Below are 1,108 nucleotides of genomic sequence, written 5' to 3'. Positions count from 1 at the left end.
CAAGGTAACTCGACCTAGGGGCGAGTTAGCGGGGCGAGCAAAAATAGAAAGCAATTCGTGTAACAAAAGGGGTTCGAGAGGAAGCCTTAGAACAGGTGTTCGTCGGCCTAACTGGTGCTTCGGCTATACTTCCGTAGGGAAAGCACATCCCCAACTCTGTCTCTTTCTCCCTCGCCGCCCTCTCTTGCTCCAGCCTGGAGGCCGGTTTCTGCCGGGCGAGGCCCCGCGCGAGGGGGCTTTTTCTGGTGCTCCCCTGGGCGCCCTGGCGAGCCCCACGTTTCGGCCACGTTCCCCTCCGCCCCCCCCCTCCCCTCTGCCCTTCCCCTCCCCCCCTCCGCCCCGAGCCTTCATCATGTCGAAGCCCGAGGCCGCGAACGAGGGCATGTCCGCCACCCAGAAGCGCAACTATGCCCTGCTTCTGGCGGCCGGTATGCTGGTTACCGGTACGCTGTCAACGCCCACGGCTGCAATCGTCCCTCTCACTTCCTCCCAGGCCCCGGGGGGAAGGAGGACGGGCGCCCTTTCGTCCCCGCCTTATCACACACACGCTCACACTCGCTCCCCCTCTCCCCCCCCCATCCCCCGGTCCGTCGCCTGCTCAACCAATGCAGGTACCATGAACACCCTCTTCACCAAGTTCCAGTCCCTGCAGTCCTTCGAGTGCGCCGACCCGGCCAACCCCTATGACTGTGACAAGTGTCCGGAGGATGCCCCGGACGGCACTTGCGTTCCTTTCGAGCAGCCGGTCCTGCAGACTTTCACCATGTTCCTGGGTGAGTTCATCTGCTTCATCGTCTACTACATCCTGCGCTACTTCAACAAGCGCAAGGCCGCCCAGGCCGGCACCGTCTACGACGATGGCAACATGCTTGTCGGGTACGTTCACCACCGGCCGCGGCGGGCACATCTCGATCTGCATGCCTGCTTGTTCCCTTCCATTCCGGCACCCACGTCCGCACCTGGGCCCTCGGGCCCGAGGGCCCGTCCGTTGGCCTCTCCGTGATTACTCACCACCCCCGCCCCTCGCCCCCGCCTCCCCTCTGCTTCCTCGTCATGGCCTGTTCCCCCCCCCTCCCCCTCCCCCTCCCCCCTCGCCCCCGCTGAGACC

At 64.9% G+C, this 1,108-nt stretch overlaps 1 protein-coding gene across 1 annotated transcript; it reads left to right on the top strand.

Annotated features, from left to right (window-relative positions):
- Positions 1-352: 352 nt before the first annotated feature.
- On the top strand, positions 353-1,003 carry H696_03966 (hypothetical protein; the record flags this gene model as incomplete). Its single annotated transcript, XM_009497835.1, has 2 exons — positions 353-443; positions 612-1,003. The coding sequence occupies 2 exons, from the start codon at positions 353-355 to the stop codon at positions 1,001-1,003; spliced, it is 483 nt and encodes a 160-aa protein (XP_009496110.1).
- Positions 1,004-1,108: the final 105 nt, after the last annotated feature.

The sequence above is a fragment of the Fonticula alba genome (assembly GCF_000388065.1).
Source record: "Fonticula alba strain ATCC 38817 unplaced genomic scaffold supercont2.6, whole genome shotgun sequence".
In the NCBI taxonomy this organism is placed as follows: Eukaryota; order Rotosphaerida; family Fonticulaceae; genus Fonticula; species Fonticula alba.
Note: the sequence above shows the minus strand (reverse complement) of the source record. Positions and strands in the feature narration are given on the sequence as shown.